Source organism: Sceloporus occidentalis, unplaced genomic scaffold (genome assembly GCF_023333645.1).
Source record: "Sceloporus occidentalis isolate IW3139 unplaced genomic scaffold, rSceOcc1.0.p SCAF_174, whole genome shotgun sequence".
Lineage (NCBI taxonomy): Eukaryota > Metazoa > Chordata > Lepidosauria > Squamata > Phrynosomatidae > Sceloporus > Sceloporus occidentalis.
The window spans coordinates 1,761,175-1,776,597 of NW_028317154.1; the positions used below are offsets into that span (position 1 = coordinate 1,761,175).

At 43.8% G+C, this 15,423-nt stretch overlaps 2 protein-coding genes across 2 annotated transcripts; one reads left to right on the plus strand and one right to left on the minus strand.

Moving 5' to 3' along the window:
- Positions 1-241: 241 nt before the first annotated feature.
- LOC149279252 (BAG family molecular chaperone regulator 4-like) lies at positions 242-7,296 on the minus strand. Its single transcript, XM_089501452.1, has 5 exons — positions 7,114-7,296; positions 2,515-2,610; positions 1,932-2,180; positions 1,157-1,336; positions 242-703 (listed from the first exon to the last, which is right to left on the minus strand). Exons 1-5 carry the CDS (start codon positions 7,294-7,296, stop codon positions 242-244), a joined length of 1,170 nt encoding a protein of 389 aa, XP_089357578.1.
- A 596-nt stretch (positions 7,297-7,892) lies between these two features.
- Positions 7,893-11,644, plus strand: LOC149279253 (U6 snRNA-associated Sm-like protein LSm1). Its single transcript, XM_089501455.1, has 4 exons — positions 7,893-7,938; positions 8,450-8,518; positions 9,091-9,206; positions 11,474-11,644. Exons 1-4 carry the CDS (start codon positions 7,893-7,895, stop codon positions 11,642-11,644), a joined length of 402 nt encoding a protein of 133 aa, XP_089357581.1.
- Positions 11,645-15,423: the final 3,779 nt, after the last annotated feature.

Below are 15,423 nucleotides of genomic sequence, written 5' to 3' on the forward strand. Positions count from 1 at the left end.
CCCCTTTTAAATGACAAGTACGTGAACGTGTGATTTTTTTTTTATTATTATTTTTTTTTAATTCTCAAAATATTCTGTAATGTTAATTTTGTTGGTAATTCTTCTGTTCCATCCATTATGCCCTCGCACCCACTTGTCAAAGACCAGCCAGCAATAATCTTCTGGAAATTCCAATCATCCCAAGACTTAACACATTTTCCAGTCCTGTTTGTCCAGAACCTTCCAAGCATAACGCATGCAATCACAATCCCTTCCTCTCTAGGTTTTCCAGGATGGACTGTAGTTTTCTCACGGCTTCTTTCCGTGCCTGGCGAACGTTTTCCTGTCCGCCGGTTTCCACCGAATCCAGTTGCAATAATTGCTTTGTTAGAAGTTCTTCTAAGCAACGATAGCTCATGTCACTCTTCTTTCCTACAAACTCATCCACCTCCTGTTCCAGATCCACCATCTTCTCCAACACCTGGTTGATCTTTAGGATACCTGGATGGACATTTACCGAATCCGCTGTGGGAAGGTTGGGTTCACTGGTCTTCGCGATCGATGGTTGGGTTGTAGGGTCATTCCTGTTGTACATTTGGGGAGAAGCACTGTAATGGGGGTTGGGTGGATTTGGCTTGGGTTCACTAGCTGGTGCTGCTTGGGGCTGATCAGGGTAACCTTGGTATGGCCTTTGTTGGTTATAGCTGGGTGTTTGGGAAGCATCCTAAAAACATCAGAAGAACACTGGAGTTAGCCATGAAAATAATTCAGTATGAAGGAGAAAAAGAAGCATAAAGAAGTATCACTGTTGAAAGCCATCTCCCTTACTTTATTTTCTAATTTAACAATTAAATTGTTAATGAAATAAAGTGCTTATCCGCCATATAATTATTAAGTGAGTGCCTCCTGAGCCAAAGGAAACCAACCCACAAGAGATTGGTTAAAATCTGGTGTTAAAAATTTAGTTTTTTTGTACTCCGGGTTAAGGAAGAATGTTCCCACACTCCAGATTCAGAGGCAATGCCTCCCGGCATCTTTTCTGCATAAAGGCACAGTTCAGAGCGGCGATTTCATTGGCACTCCGGCTGCAGTTGAATATATTTCCCATGGTCCTTAGCCAAGAAATTTGGGAGCCGTTTTGCCAACCACGTGGTAACATTTAAATACTAAAACTTACCTTTGTATCGTAGGCAGCGGATTGCGTGTCTGCTCCTTGCCAAGAGGTTCTGCCTCCACCTGCATAGTGACTTCCAGCTTGGTTTGGGGGTACAGGGGGTGCTGGCGACCACTGATAAGGGTTGGGGGCACCATAAAGCCCCCAACCTTCCCCCTGGGGGCTCTGCTGAGGCATTGTCTGCTGGAAGAAGCCAGAAGGGGTTGAAAGGGATAGCCACTACTTGGGTTTGCATATTTAAAAAATTGGTCATACAATTATGCCATATGATATAAGATCCTCCTATATTGGAGGGATCCATGGACGAGGCATATGAAGCCTACCATCTTTTTTATCACAGTCTCTTAATGTAGGGAAAAATCTGTCTGCATTTGGGGTCAGAAAGTATTTTTTATTTATTTATTTATTTTTTTAACACTTTGGGGGAAAAATTCATAAAATATTCTTTTTGGTAACAAAAATGGGTACTTGGAAGAGTTGAACTTGATGTATACACGTCCCAACCCTTAGTGAAGTACTTGGACTTGAAGCCCAGCTAGTCTAATCTTTGTTTTGGCCTCTACCGCTTCGGCTGGGAGGCTGTTCCACTTATGCTTAGAGCTTATTCCACTAAATTCTACAAGCAAAAACACTTTATATGCCAATATATCAAATGTATCATAATCTGGCTAAAGTGAAGCTATTTAGCGATTTAACAATGTTAACTATGCAGGGAACTTCTGCTACCCATTTCAAACATTAACAAGACATGGCAGACATGGGCAGAGCGGGCACTCACGTGCTGAGCGGGGTACTGTGGATATCCCTGAGCCTGCGGAGATACGTTGTGATAAGCGTGCGGAGACATCCCCCACGGAGGGGGAGCTTGCGAGTTCCCACTCGATTGTTTGTAGGGGTCCACTGGGTAATGAGGCTGTCCAGGCGGAGGGAAGTAGTGGTTCTGCGGGGGGAGGTTGGGGTAGGGAGAATTCATCGAAGGCTGGGTGTAAGGAGGCCCATATGAACCATTTGTATACGGCTCCATCCTCTGCGAAGGGAACACAAACATGCCAAAGGGATCAACATAGCGGACACCATCCATACACTAATTCTAATATTATATATAGGATGATGGTCTGGCCCTCAATGCGTTTACGCACGCACTCACACGCGTGCACACACACAGAAGGTAGAATTTATACTTTTTTATACTTAGTATTTTTATTATTTATTTATTTTTTTACCAAGAATGTAGTGGCACTAATGCATATGATACAGAAGTACAATTTATTGATACTTTGCGGTACACAGGATCCGGTTCTAACAACTACAACTGCTCAAAATCAGCTCAATGCCATCAACAGCGCCCGCAGATTACATACCGGCCCTCCAGCTGGATAGTGTGGAGGGTAAGGAGGCTGCGGATGTCCGGAGCAGGACCAGGTGTTTGGGTCGTAGTTTGGATATGGTGAATTCTGCTGGAGAGAGACAAAGAGAACAAATCAGTTTGTTTTCCACGCTCTGGTTCAAGAACCTGGGCTACCGTCCTTTGGGTTAGCATCGCTGGGGGGGGTCTCTAAAAATGTGGGCTACACAAAATCAAACAATGGCCAATGGTAAATATGAGCTCAATAGCATAAACCTGCCATATGCAACTATGTTTTTTCTTTTAAAGCTCAATAGACAACCCTATTGCAATGGTGTTTACTGATTAAAATAATAATAAAAAACCCAAACATATATATATATATATGTGTGTATATATCCGTACACATATATTAGTAGCCTGCCTTACACATAGAGTCACACGGCTCATCAATGAATTACAAACTACATGACTGCATTACAAAAAGCGTGTCCTCATCCGCGTGTGACTCATAAGACATATTGTACGAGTAGGATAGATGTTTCGGGGTATTTTTTTAGGGTAAGGAGACAGAATAACTGACTGGCACCAGGGTATAGCTTTCTTTCAGAATTTGAAAACAACTACTAACTTTGGGGTGTGGGCATAAAGATTTGGGATTCTCTCCTCCAGGCTCGTCGCATTGAATGCCCCCAGTCTAGTCCATTGAGTGCCACAGGTTGGGACATTTTACCCCCCATATCCACAAATATGCCAAACCATGTAGGACGAGAGGGTCGGAGGCTTCGATGGAATTTAAGGACTTTCTATCAGCAGAAGTGGTATAGGAATTTAAACACGCGTGAGATAGGTGTGAGGCTCTGGAATCAAGGAGACCAACAACCGATTCGAGTCCAAGTCTCTACATCGGGAAAGGTGGTCAGACTAGACGGGCCGAACGGTTCTTATCTGCCGTCGTTCTGTGTTTCTATATAATAACACATAATTGTTTAATTATAACAAAAACATTGTATATGGTTAAAGTACTGATGGACAGAGGAGAAATGTACCAAACCTCAAGGACCACCTCCATCAATTGTATATTTATCAAGAGAAAAACACATATTTATATACATATTATATATATATATAATATATATAATATATATATATCACACACATACATAATTAATTTCTAAAACTTAACACGGAGAGAAAAAGGGAAGAATTGAGTACTCCGAGTACAAATTATATATTGTATTTGGACCAAATGCCTCTTTTCGGGCTTCAGATTCCAGGTTTCTTTAAGAGGAGTCCAATGGTATCTATATAGACTCTCCATCCACCATATACACTTTAATGCATATTTATAGCTAAAAGTCTCCTTTAATACCACGTACCGCACAGGCTAAATGGCTGATTTTAATAATATTTGCAGTTCATCAGGATTTCAAAAATTGCCTCCCTCTACCGTTGGCTAAATTTAACCCCATGATCAAAGGGATCATGGGATTAAAAATTAGTATCGGCCATTTTTAAAAAGGGAATGTGACTTTTTATAGCTATATGATCGCTGTGGTAACATTGGCTACCACAGTGATCATTTAGCTAGAATACTTAAACTTTTTTTTTTTTTTTAAAGTTGAACTACTTTATGTTTAAATCATTTTTTTTACATTTATTTTTTTTAATTCTTTTTTTACAAGCTATATACCGTTGGACAGGTCAGGTGAGATAATTACCTTTCCAATGGTATATGTTGGGGGTCTGTAGCTGCTTAGATGCCTGAGATACAGGCATCTAAGCAGCATGCCCCCATACCGCTTTAACTGACAATTGTCAGTTGTTAATAAAGTTGCGCGGTGACGTCATCGCGTCATTGTGCGTGCCGTCACCGGCCGGATCGGGTGGCCCCGGTGATGCCCCTCAGTGTGAGGGGCAGATCGCCGGGGTAGGTGGTGATGGGGGTCCACAGAGCTCCATCAAGGTAAGATAGTGCTAGTGACGGCATGGTGCCGTCGTTAGCAGTCAAGGACTGTCCTGGGTGGCTCCAAATTCGGCAGGGGGGGCAACAGGGGGGGGGCAAGGAATATCCATGGGGGGGCAATTGCCCCCCTGTAGCAACGCCACTGCCGGTGAATGGCGTGGGTGTAAGCCGGGATGCAGGAGAAAACAGAGAGGATTAAATGCCAGAGAAAACTTCTGCTGCCCGAGGAAGAAGCGCTACCCAGTTCCCATCATTCACCTTAACCCGAAGGCTTTTACTCTGAATAAAACTCTACAGATTAAAATACGCAATATATGAATAGTCGCCGACTAAAATCCAGCCTCGTGAGTCACTTTCCTGTTTTCTGGATCCGATTCATTATCGCTCATTAAATTATCTCAACTGGTTGTTGGCTGGTAAAGCAGCCTCTAGAAAGATAAAGGAGTAGAAGACAGAAAACTTCCGGATGGGGAACGGATAAGCGCGGGTTCTGCCAGCCCAAATCGCGAGTAGTAAGTATGACACCACCATTCCTTCACACGTGCCCTGATGGACGTAATGCCCTCGCCTTGGTATACAAGGGAAGGGGCCACACTGTGTGAACTATTCACAGTAGAAGGGGCTCTCTTTAATACACCATGTGGCCCCAAAACCACAGTCAAAGAGACTTAATGTCAATAAATCAGAACAATATAATAATCCACCTACTTCCCACCGGCTTTGGGCGGCTAGAATCCCTCTAGAAAGAACGGGTTTGACAGATCAGATGTGTGTATTCCTAATCTCACAATCCTCGTATACTCGAACGCCTCAAAGCTCTTACCTCGGCTGCTCGGAAGCATACGTCGCCGTCTTCCTGAGAAGTTCTAGAACGGCGTCCCCGTTGGTGCCACGGTGAAGGGCCAACCCATAGCAGTAATTATCTGAAGCGCGGCGGAGAAGTGGAGCGCAGGAAGGTATGAAGGTACCAGCAGCTTTGTAACACAACTACTTCTGTCCTAATGACATCATACTTGGAGCCGTTCACAGCGTAAAGTCTTCGACGATATGCAGAAGAGTTCCGTGGGGCATTTAATCGAGACTTGGCAGCTAGTGACGGATTCTGCAAGACTCAACTGGTAGGCGAGACAAGTACTTCTTCACGCGTGTTAATATCATCGACGACTTAAATGTGGGTTTTTCATGGTCATGCTTGTAACAGCGCTACAGAGTCTGACGGAGCTCCATTAATAAAATATAATGGAATGGAATCCATAAAGTTGCTCTTAGGTTGACGTTGCCAACCTTGGGCCAACAGGAACAAACAATTTATATATATATATATATATATATATATATATATATATATATATATATATAGGACCTTAGTAGCTCTGAAGAACAGACCTCTGAGCATTTTGTTGAGTGAATTGCACAAATGTGTAAAAGACACAAAGTAAAAAAAATTATTTGTAAGAAAAAGAAATCGTCCTTGGTTGAAGTTGATACCTTTTAGCGTAAAGTCACATAAGATTTTCCACATGGGAAGGTCCACAAAGCGTATGGGACGTAAAGGGACAATTTAATGTCCCCGACAGCCCTAATATTAAAGTGAATAAATATACGTAAATGGGGAGGGGGGTAGATTTTTCCTGAGACATAAGATGCAGCGGCCCACCTCGGCCATGGTCCAAGGATGCAGTCTGTGCAAGGAAAGCACTCTCAATATTCATTGACGTGCACACGGGGGCCGGAGTGTCCTCTAACATCTTTTTCTACTTTAGCCCAGTAAGAAGAATCACCTGTAACTAGAGTCTGCTTGCTGGTAAATATAACCGCTGAATGAAGGTCTACTATAGAACTATAGACCAACAGGATTTATTATTATTTATTGCTTTATATAGCACCGTCATATTCCAAAACTCTGTACAATGACCCCCGCATGCTGTGTTCAATGAGTCAGCCCTGGGGGTGACTGAAGGAGAGGCAGGGAAAGAGACAAATGCATGTGGGGGGATTCTGCAGACGCCCATATATATATATATAACATATATATTGACTTAACAACACAGCGAGCAGCGAATAGGAGCTACTTCTCTCCCTGCTCAGTCATTTAGGACGGTGACACTATGCAAAGCGGGAGGATGCCTCTCTTTGCAGGATTCCCATTGGCTACACAGTGATTTAGAACAAAACATGCAGCAAACTGGATTTATGATCTTTCCCTTGCTAATCCTCCATTGGCTGATCAGTTGGCATGTTAACAGTGTGCAGCCAATACCATGTCCCCTGCAAGTTCACTATTAAAATGTAATGTAGGACACTGACAGCGTGCAACCAATAAGAATCTTAAGCACTTTCTGCAGAATGCTTATTGGCTGAAGGGCAATTAGGGGGCATTGAAAGTACAGAGCCAATAGGAACTTTTATTTTATTCCCCGCCAGCTTCCCACTGCCAGACGATCTCTTGCTAATCTGTCTCCACAAACTCACACGGAGCCAGACTTCCGGCTCTACCCATTCATTCTGCGGTATGAGAGGCAATTAAATGCCCCGACGCAATGATTTCAATAGACATTACTAATCAATCTGCAGACAGCATGATTCAGCAGCAGACCGTGTAAAGATACATAGCGGCAAGGTAGTGACCCTAATTCACCTCCTCATTACCTGGGTGCCTGCAGCTCCTCCCCCCGCTCCTCCTCCGACCCAGTTTGCCCCCGCCTCCTGAGGGTAATAACCGGACCTCCAGGCTGCCTCATCTTGCCTTTGCCGGGCCAGCACATCCCCACGACCACCGGAATAGTACCCGCTGCCGCCTCCTCCATCCCCGTGTGTATGGGCGGCCGACATAGGACTGGCGAAATTCAACCACTGATAGCGGCTAACACCAAATGCGCATGAGCGGAGCAGGACATCGCATAGCAACCAGCCACTAGCCAATCAGAGACGAATAGCTGAGAGCAGCCAATTGCGGGTGAACAGAAAGCCTTTTACCCGCCCACAAAGACTATACACAGCCAATGTAAAATAAGCAGGAACTAGCTTACCATCTGTCAGTGGAGCGTCTGAGAGAGAATTTCAGAGAAAGACGCGCGTAACCGCGCCTACTTTTAGTGCTTGGCCATGTTGCGCATGCGTATAATGTGACCATTCCTGCTCACGCCCTTCTCTCGTCGCGTTAACCACACACGAAATGGAAGACGAATGGGGCGGTATTTCATAATCTCTTGCCTACGCCCACAATAGAACGTGGAAGCAACCGGCTTTTGTAGCCACGCCTCCACCCTTGGCAATTGGTGCTGCTACGTCACAGCTCTCCTTCTCCACGCCCCTAAAAGGTCTCGCCCCCGGATGTGTTTCTTTTGGAGATGGCGGTACTTCCGGTTGCTGTTGCTGATTGGTGTCCGGTGTGAAGTGTTGCCCCGGGCAGGGGCGGCAGAGAGAGAATGAATTACATGCCTGGGACCGCTAGCCTCATAGAGGATATAGACAGTTAGTATCAGCCCCGTGCACTGCTAATGTCGACCGATAGACATTAACTACTAATAGTCCTAAAATGAGTTTCACGTTAATGGTTTGAACGCTCAGGTTCGGCGACAGCACTTTTACATCTGGCTGAGGGCGATATGAGTTATAGTTTTGTAGGCAATGCAAGGCTGGAGGGTGGGCTCTAATGTGCCAACGGTTTGTGGGGGTGTATATAAATATGATGTGTATATATAATGTGTGTGTGCATATATATATATATATATAATCTAAAATGCATTTTGTTAACATAGGTTATAGTTATGTATGACCCTATCCCATATCGATGCCTGGTGTGTGCTCCGATAGTGAAGCTGGTGTAGATATATCTTAGAGCTGTCATTGGTTAAAGGAAGCGTATGCTGTAATTAGCGTCTGTGGTAATGCCTTTTAATTGTCATCCAATCTTTGGTGGTGCGGGTCTGTACCCCCCTGTTTGAGCTGCTGCATGTTGATGCTGTTTGTATTTCCTCCCCAGAAAAACACTTGGTACTCCTTCGAGACGGTAGAACACTTATTGGGTACCTGAGGAGCATTGACCAGTTTGGTGAGTGCCGTCCATTTTATTGTTTGCTTTATATAGCGCCATCATATTCCATGGTGCTGTACAATGAGTACACGGGACATAAGCAATATGTATTACGTAATGATTTGGATTAGACACAGGTGAGGGGGGCCCTGTTCAAAGAGCTTACAACCTACCTCTCTGGCTGTATGTTCAGTTATGTTTCCTCCAGTCGAGGTAAGGGGTCTTTGTTGCCCTGCGCTTTGATACTGGAAAGGCCGAGTTCCCCCTGTAAACGGTGAGGAAGGCCAGGGTTGCTTTGAGATGTCCGTGTATGTAATGCGCGATCAAACTGAGAAAAGCAGGGGTGGAACGGAAGCCTTAGAATAGTATTGAAGGGGCTTCTTTATGTCATGATGAAATGGGAAGCCCCTCTTGCTATAGTGATGACTGTATGGGGGGGGATTTACCGGATAACTCTTCTTGATGAGACATAGGACCTTTAGACTCTATCAGCAGCACAGTTACTCTATAGGTAGCTATTAGCTGGGTTTAGCTGTCTTTTAGATTATTGATACAGATGACATACTCTTCCTCAATCTTTCTTTGTCCAGCTAACCTTGTGCTGCATCAGACTGTGGAACGTATCCACGTCGGGAAGAAATATGGCGACATCCCAAGAGGAATTTTTGTTGTCAGAGGAGAGAACGTGGTCCTACTTGGAGAGATTGTAAGTAGAGAGAGACTTCTTTAAATCTACATGATATAGTAAAGAGCCGTTCTGGCATGAAAGGAATATTATGAGAATAATGCTTCGACACAGAACATGTGTAGAGTACAGAACAAAGGTAACGTTTCAGTTTCTTCCAACACTGAAACTTATAGATCAATATAATTATTAAAGCCCCACAAGAGCTGATTGTCTTTATAAACTGGAGACTGAGTGATCGTCCTGCAGGGGGAGCTGCTATACAAAGTCCATGCATGCGTGTGACGAGCAGCTCAGAACATTATGCCAAGGAGTAGTTAACAAATTGCCGTAATCTCTAGCTACCACGCAGTGGTTAAAAAAAAAAAAAATGCCTTCCTTATTAAACGTTCTCATGCAGCTGCATATTTATCGTTAGTAGTGCTAGCTGTGGAATCTCGGTCCAATCTACTAGACAAACAACCTGACTCCTGATCATGCTGCTTGTAGTAAACACTGGAATGGCTCGGACTTAATCACTCAGTTGGACACTGACCGAGGAAGGTCTATGAAGGAAGGAAGTCATATATCATATGACTGAACAATGGCAGCCTCCAAACCTGCAGATAAAGGGGGTTTATTGGAACGAAATGAAATAAAACCCAGTTTTTGTCAACCTACATGACTTTTACTCGAGTCCCCCCCCCCCCCCTTCCTTATACAAACCTGCTATGCTGGTACATACGTTATTCTTGACTTATGGTTCTCCTAACAAACATTGTGCTTAGCAAGGCAGTGCTGACGTTGGTTCATTTTGTTGCTACAGGGATACTCGCGAGCCGATCTGATAACCTGAGTGTTGAAATGTGCTAGTTGCCCTGGAGGAGTTATGTATCCTCTAATCGGCTCATCAAGCTTCCTATGTGGTGTGGAAGTTGTCAACAGTTTGTTCCTTAAGAGAGCTGCTCACCTCTAAAAATTTCCCTCATAGAACTGGTTTCTCCACCACTCTGGGTTAAACCGAATTCAGACGCACCGCACATCTGTTATTGGCGTCTGCCTTTAATTAATCTGAATTGGATGTTGGACTGATACTGGAGTACACTTCTGGAACATGCTTTGTAGCACATTTATAGTCTGTGGCAGCCAATAGCATGTATGCTAGCTGGCAGGAGGCGTGTGCAGGAAGTGTACTTAAGTATGCTTCCTTCTTTCAGTAGATACGGGGGCATATACTAAAGTATATGCACCAATTTGAATGCCATTTAATGCATCGTAATCCATGTGAAATGAGCTTCTGTGTGCGTGTAACATGACGCTAGGACTGGGGGGGGGCCTTTTTAATAATATAAAGGTGACTTTACAAAGAGTTTGTCAGCACAGAAATTCAAAGTAGCTGAGTATTATGAGCCGCTGCCTCCTCTTGACGGGGTGATAAGCTAATACAAAAACCGGAAAAGCATTGTGCTGGCAAGAGGCCAGAATATGATTCGATTTGTTTGGCGTTCATGGAATTGAATGGTATTTTTCTATTTCTTTACACTATTTCAACCCCCAAACTCTTGCCTTTAAAACAAGCTCAAATTATTAGGTTGCTCTTAACCTGGGTAGGAGAAATCTCTCTGGTCCCATAGGTTCTGTTTACACGGTACCTATTAAACGGAGTGTTATACAATAAATCCTGTCTGGGTCCGGTTTCCCGTTATCCCATATTTTATCACTGCGTGGAGTTAATGATCGTGTATGGCAACTGTTGCCAATGACTTTCTAATGGTGCATTATGTATATCTACACGTTTCAATACATACACCCCCCCCCCCCCCCCCCAGCTGATAATTGCTTCACCATACATCAAGATAAAAAGTTGCTTGACCTGTACGTTTGCCTCTTGGCAGGGTAGGTAGTACCGGTCTTACCTCTTCCCCCTTGATTGTATCTCCACTCCCTACTATTTAGAACATAAGCTCTTATGGTACAGGGACCTCCTTTCCTAATATACTTTTAATCTGTTGGTTCTTAATATGTATATTCATACTAATAACCCAGGGATGTAAATATCAGAGTAGTAAGAGCTTAACTAGCTTTTGTCTGCGAGACATTATCTATAGGCTCTGGACGGAGGGTACCTAGAACACAGTCGTGACTTTTTCTACATGCGTATTCACTGGTACGGAACTTCATCTTGAGTCTTAAATTTGATTTTGTGAATTAATTTGTGTAGATCTGTAATAATATACCGGTAGGTTGAAGTACTGCGCTCCGCTCTCCATCCTTGATGTCTCTTTTTTTTTTTTCTTCTTCTACTCTAGGACCTGGAGAAGGAGAGCGACACCCCGTTACTCCAAGTGTCCATCGAGGAAATCTTAGAGGAGCAGCGCGTCGAACAACAAAGCAAACAGGAGGCCGAGAAGCTCAAAGTGCAGGCCCTGAAGGAACGGGGTCTGTCCATTCCTCGCGCAGACACCCTGGACGAATATTAAAACTCTCACCGTGGACAGTACAATCATGAATATTTTCGCACTTCTAGAAATGTCCCAAAGTGGATTCTCTTTTTTTTTTGGTTAGTTGTATCCTTGTTTGGACTTCTCTATCGCAGCTGTACTATAGCAAAGAATCATGATTTCTGTTTATGAAACTCTAAGATGCAGCTAGGAACGATGCTAGCCACAGGAGCACTTATTGTGGTGGAGCAAACATGCAGGTATGCTTGGGGCTGTGGAAAAACCACCATTAAACACTTTTATTTTGTCTGTTTTTATTTTTGAATCGAGCACTGTTGTCGTCTTTTATTTATTTTTTGTTCTTGGACGGCTTTACCTGCGGCTGTTCTTTCATAAAAAGAGGTATTATTATGTATCATGGGAAGTGGCTTGGTCTTTTATATGCAAAGAGCCTTGTTGAAACCGCGTCTGCTGCCTAATATTTATGAAGTAGCGTTGGCTGTCCTATTTATATTTCTATTTATAAGCCGCCTCCATGACCTTCTTTAGGCAGGAACACGGTTGCTTCTCGCATAAAGCAGTTACTGGAAACCGTGGGGTAAGGATGGCGGTGGCCGGATCATATCCTTCGAGGCATGCTATTTACTAATGTGTTCTGGGGGGATTTGTTGGTTTGCCTAGAAGCCGCTGACTGGGGCAAAGGCGGCTTCTAATACAAATGAGATTAAGGAAGCTTTAGAGCAACCGGGGAACTACTCTGAGGATGCTGTGGTGAGTATTCACTCTCTGCTCTTGCTTGCTGAGTGTGTACTCCCCTTGATTTGTATCTATCAATATTATAGAAAAACACCCGTGGGCTTGAGGAGGAAGATTTTTTCTTTTCACATTTCAAGCTGATTTTCAAATATATTGAAGGGTGCATTTTAATTTAACTTTGAGTCAATGTTCTATCCATTCCTACTTTTAAAAAGCTAAACCGTCTGATCAATACAACGCATTAATGTGATATTTGGTCTAAGCAGTTTACATTTTTTTTTCTTTTCTTCCCTTGCCCAGCGCCAAAATTCCTTGGTTACCTTTCACAGGGTTAAAGTGTCCTGTGGGTTACATGAGGGCTCCAATGGGTTTCTTTTTAGAGAAGAATGTACTTACAGGTGCTAAGATTAGCTATCATTATGGAACTATGCTTATTTTTAGGTTGGTTAGACCTGTTTTTGCTGTATTTGAAGGCGCTATTTATAACTCTTGTAAACTAGTGCTGTATCTCGCATCGATCTTAGTTTTTTTTCCTTTCCTTTGAAGGAAGCCATTCTATAGCGGGGACTGGATCCACCGGTTAGACCGGGCTCCTACAGCTCAGATGTCAGAGAAATCGTATGTGGCGCGGGTTAAATAATGCACAGCCTTTACAAAGAGTTTATATAATATAAAGTAACAGGCAAAGGTTTTAATGTATGGTCTCTCTGGATCTATATATTACGCACAGGGAGAAGTAAGTTACCCCTTTTGAATTACCAGCATTTATCCCTTAATGAAAAAGGGACCACCCATTGTCCTTAAGGGGTTCAGTATAAATTTAATCTTAAAATATATATAAATATCTTTCAGTTACCATAATGAACAATTAGTGTTTTAACTAATAACACAAGCTATTACTGTTGGCCGTACTGAATACATCATTCAAACATCCGTGTTGTGGGTTAGGGAAAGCGAATGACTTTAACAAAAGCTAATTGGAGTCAGCAGTTAGCAAACCTGGAGTTCAATCAATGAAACACGATTCAAGGTGTGTTTGTGTTTTAGAGCTACTTTCAACATAAAAAAACACACGGATTGGAATTTTCTATTCAGAAGAAGCATCGGTTCATGTGAACCGTTGCCTCACAAAAAGCTGGAAAGGGTTACAAAGTGATTTGAAAGATTACATGATCATCAGTCCACAATTAGACAATCTTTTCATAAATTGAGATTGATTACTGTGGCTGCTCTCCCTAGAAGTGGGCTCCGTGCCACGATGACTCCAAAGGCACAATGCAGAATGCTCAATGAGGTAAAAAAAAAGAATCCAGCTAAACGTTTGAAGGAATCATTGGAACTGCTTAACGTCCGTGTTCATGTGTCTGCCATACACAAAACATTAAACAGGCATGGAGTCTGTGGCAGGACATCATGGAGGAAGCCGCTGCTCCCCGATATTGCTGTTTTCCAAAGAGCACCGTGACTCCAGCGCTACTGAGATAATGGTTTGTGGGCTGATGACATTGGAAGGTTGGATTGTTCGGGAAGAACACGCAGCACTATGTATGGAATAAAAATGGCGCCTCCCCCCCCCCCCCCCCCATGAAAATATCATCCCAACGTTTAAGTACGGTGTAGGGAGCGTCATGATGTGGTGCTGTTTTGCTGCCTCGGGGCCTGATCAGCTTCCCATCATCAAGGGAACCATGAATTTCCAGGTTTATGAAAGCATCATACAGGATAATGACAGGCTGTCTGCTAGCTGAAGCTCCGTAGAAGTTCTATAATGCAGCAGGACCTCGCTACAGAATGGCTTAAAAAAAAATAAATATGCGTTTTGGAGCGGCCCAAACCCTAACCCGTGATGCTGCGGAATGATCTCAAGAGAGCTGTTCACACCACACATCCCAGGAATACAGCTGAGCCGCGTGGTTTATTCATGAAACGGAGAGTTGGGGTTTCAGCTCCTTCATAGTCTTTATAAAGGGCCAGCGCTCCCCTTAGTAGGTAGACCCCGCTGCTTGGGTGCCTCTTTTGGCTTTGTGCGGCTGCCTTGCCAGCATGCATGCGCGAATTGCCAATCAGTCTTCTTGTCTGCTTCTTTTCAAGTGCTTCCGAGGGGTGGGAAACAGTCTAAAGAACCATACAGCGGGGCTGAATCTGGAATTACGATACAGCTGGCATCTGTCCACTACTTTCCAAACAATTGACTGAAACAAGCACAAGCTATAGGGAGCTTTAATAAACCAAATGCCAGTATAATTTTGTTTTATACACCATCAGGGGCCGGTGATAACCCAGAGATAATGCAAAAATTGGCTACCATATAGAAATGTAAACATGGTTCAGAATGTTAGTGACAATAGCGTGCTGGTAAAGATATCACCGTTCGCCAAACAATGAAGGATTGTAGAAATTACAGAATTTTAAGCAAAAATGGAATGGTGACATTTATAGAGGCCGATAAACGTCACTTAGAGAGTCGTAGGTAAGTGGATCTGCCATCCAGCAGGAGTGGTAGAGGTTAATATAGTAAAGGGATTTAAACATGCATGGGATAGGCATATGGTTATCCTGAATATAAAACAAGAACAAGCTCCAGGTAGCAGAAAATGCGCAGACTAAATGGGGCAAAGGCTTCCTATCTGTTTCTGGCCAGACCAACCTGCCAGACATTGCATTACAAGACGATCACAACTAGGGTGACCCCTATCAGATGTTTCCCCCGGATCCACACACCGAAAGCTCTCTCCTTACCGGAATCGCTTTATTTATTACCGATCCTCAGGGAGGGATACTTGCATTCACTACAACGCATTCCCATTCAGCAAAACGCGAGGAGGCGGTCCCCCGGCACTCATTGACAGAAAGACTCTGCTTTCCCCGCAGGTACTGCCTTCAACTACAACTCCCGGCAGCCTCTGCGCGTCCCCCACGATGACGTCAAGAGCAAAGCCCCGCCCTAATTGGAACGTTGTGTATCCAGCCTTTCAGTTCCATGTTACTTCCTGCTGCAGCTTCCCCGGGGTTCTTCACGCGTGGGGGGGGACACATCGGAGGTTTCCCCACGGCCCGAAACC